The 2,481-nt window shown below is 42.2% G+C and overlaps 1 protein-coding gene across 1 annotated transcript; it reads left to right on the plus strand.

The window, feature by feature from the left end:
• Positions 1-1,563: 1,563 nt before the first annotated feature.
• LOC145292769 (uncharacterized) lies at positions 1,564-1,947 on the plus strand. The gene has a single exon (XM_080138807.1). The coding sequence runs from the start codon at positions 1,564-1,566 to the stop codon at positions 1,945-1,947; it is 384 nt and encodes a 127-aa protein (XP_079994933.1).
• The last annotated feature ends 534 nt before the right edge of the window (positions 1,948-2,481 follow it).

The following is a 2,481-nucleotide window of genomic DNA, read 5'->3' on the forward strand; positions in this document are numbered from 1 at the left end:
AGTTGCCTTCCTATCACCGAACCTGTGGAGTTAAAAGGAAAAAGGTTAACTGCCCTTATAGACACTGGCAGTTTTGATAATTTTATCAGTGCTCGCATTGTCAAAACAATGAGACTGCCCACTTTAAAACGGAACTCCGTAATTTCTATGGCATCATCCGCCATTTCCCTTAAACTGTCTGAATATTGCACCGAGAAAATTTTCTTCAATGGTTGCGAATATAAAGGGATTAACCTTATTGTGCTTCCTGACTCCTGTATGGACATTATACTCAGGGTGCCATTTTGGAAACTACACCGGGGCATTACTATTTCTTTTGGTGGAGCTCAGGATGCCTTAAAAATCTGTGGGCTAACCAAGATCAGTTGTGCCCCTGTAAAATTGTTCCAAAACCTGACCCCTGATTGCAGACCCATTGCTACAAAATGCCGAAACTACTGTGCGGAGGATGCCCAATTTATTGAAAAGGAAATTCTTCAACTACTTAAGGACGATGTCATTGAAACCAGCTATTCACCCAGGCGTGCTCAAATTGTTGTAACTTCATCACCTAATAGAAAGAAACGACTGGTGGTTGATTTTTCCCAAACTATTAACTGTTTCACCCTACTTGACGCGTACCCTTTGCCTCGGATTGAGGATCTCAGAAACCAAATTGCCCAGTATCATATTTTTAGTACGATTGATTTGTTTAAGGCTTACTACCAAATTGAAATTTGTCCCAAAGATCGGCCCTACACGGCTTTTCAAGCTGGAAATCGTTTGTATCAATTCAAACGAATATCCATGGGTGTCAGTAATGGGGTTTCTGCCTTTCAACGATTTATGAATTCCTTTATTCCTGAAAATAAGTTATTCGGAACTTTTTTTTACATTGATGATATTACCATTTGCGGTAAAACTCAAGAGGACTATGACGCTAACTTGGAACGTTTCTTAAAGGCTGCCTCAACACACAACGTCGAAATAAACTGAGTAAAATCAAAGTTTTCGCTACGCTCTATCAATTTGCTTGGATACCAGATCTGTGACAGAACTATCCAACCTGATCCTGAGCATTTGAAACCCCTTTTGCAAATGCCTCCTCCTTCAGATCCAAATTCATTAAAAAGGTGCCTTGGTATGTTTTCTTACTACGCAAAATGGATACCTAAGTATTCACACAAAATTCGTCCCCTGGTTGAAAATAAACACTTTCCCATGCTGCCTATAGTTGTGAATTCTTTCAAGAAACTTAAGAAAGACGTCGCCGAATCATCTGTAAAGGTTATCGATGACGAACTACCAATTACTATCAAAACTGATGCCTCAGAAAAGGCTATCAGAAAAGGCTTACAGGCTGATAGGCTTGTAGCGTTCTTTTCACACTCACTAAACCCATCGGAAATGTGACTACACATAGTTGAAAAAGAGGCTTATGCGATAGTTGAATGTGTCTGAAAATGGAGGGACCTCCTTGCTGGGAAGCACTTCACTATCGTAACAGACCAGCAAACCATATCATTTATGTATAAACCAGCTAACTGAGGAAAAATTAAAAACGATAAAATCATTCGGTGGAAAATGGAGCTTCTCCCGTTCTCGTACGATATAAAACACAGTCCCAGAAATGAAAACATTGTTGCCGATGCTTTATCGAGAGTATGTGGTGCCACTGCTTCCTCCTTGGAGGAGCTAAGGGCCATACACAGTTCATTAATACACCTTTCTTCAGCCCTACTAACACTGATCCACACTACTGCTCCCTTTCAGCGCTTCTCCGTAGACTTCAAGGGGCCTGTCCTGGCATCTTTGAAAGGATATTGTTACCTATTTACTATCATGGATGAGTACAGTCGATTTCCCTTTGTGTTCCCTTGCCGTGATTGTCCTTCGCAGACCACAATCAAGTGCCTGACGAATATTTTTTCTATTTTTGGACTCCCCGCTTTCATCCATTCTGAATGAGGAACATCGTTCATATTGGAGGATTTCAGAAATTTCCTGACGCGACTTGAAGTTGGGTGCAGTAACACTAGTGCACCCAACTCAAGAGGAAACAGTCAGTGTGAGCGCTATAACGGCGTTATTTGGCACTCAATATTATTGGCCCTGGAATCTAAACAGTTACTCCTTAGTGCTTGGCAGGATGTTCTGCCTGATGTTTTAAATTCGATTCGCTCCTTACTATGCACTAGTATGAATGCAACTCCCCACGAACGATTGTTCAAATTTGAAAGGCGCTCTTCTACCGGTACTGCCTTATCTGTTTGGCTCTGCGAACCTGGGGAGGTACTATTGAAACGGTTTGGCAACAGGAGCAAGTACGACCCGATCGTCGAGGTAGTGGAACTCCTCAAAGCCAACCCTACGCATGCGAGAATACGGCATAATGATGGCCGGGAGGATTCAGTGGCGCTAAGACATTTGGCTCGTTTTCCACGCTCTGATGCTGAGAATACTCGACCCGACCTTGCAAATGCAGACCTGGCCCATTTGATT

This window comes from Euprymna scolopes, chromosome 14 (genome assembly GCF_053919585.1).
Source record: "Euprymna scolopes isolate OS-2025 chromosome 14, ASM5391958v1, whole genome shotgun sequence".
Lineage (NCBI taxonomy): Eukaryota > Metazoa > Mollusca > Cephalopoda > Sepiida > Sepiolidae > Euprymna > Euprymna scolopes.

Coding starts and splice junctions, on each gene's coding strand:
- LOC145292769 (XM_080138807.1), top strand. CDS start 1,564: ATGGAGCTTCTCCCGTTCTCGTACGATATAAAACACAGTCCCAGAAAT.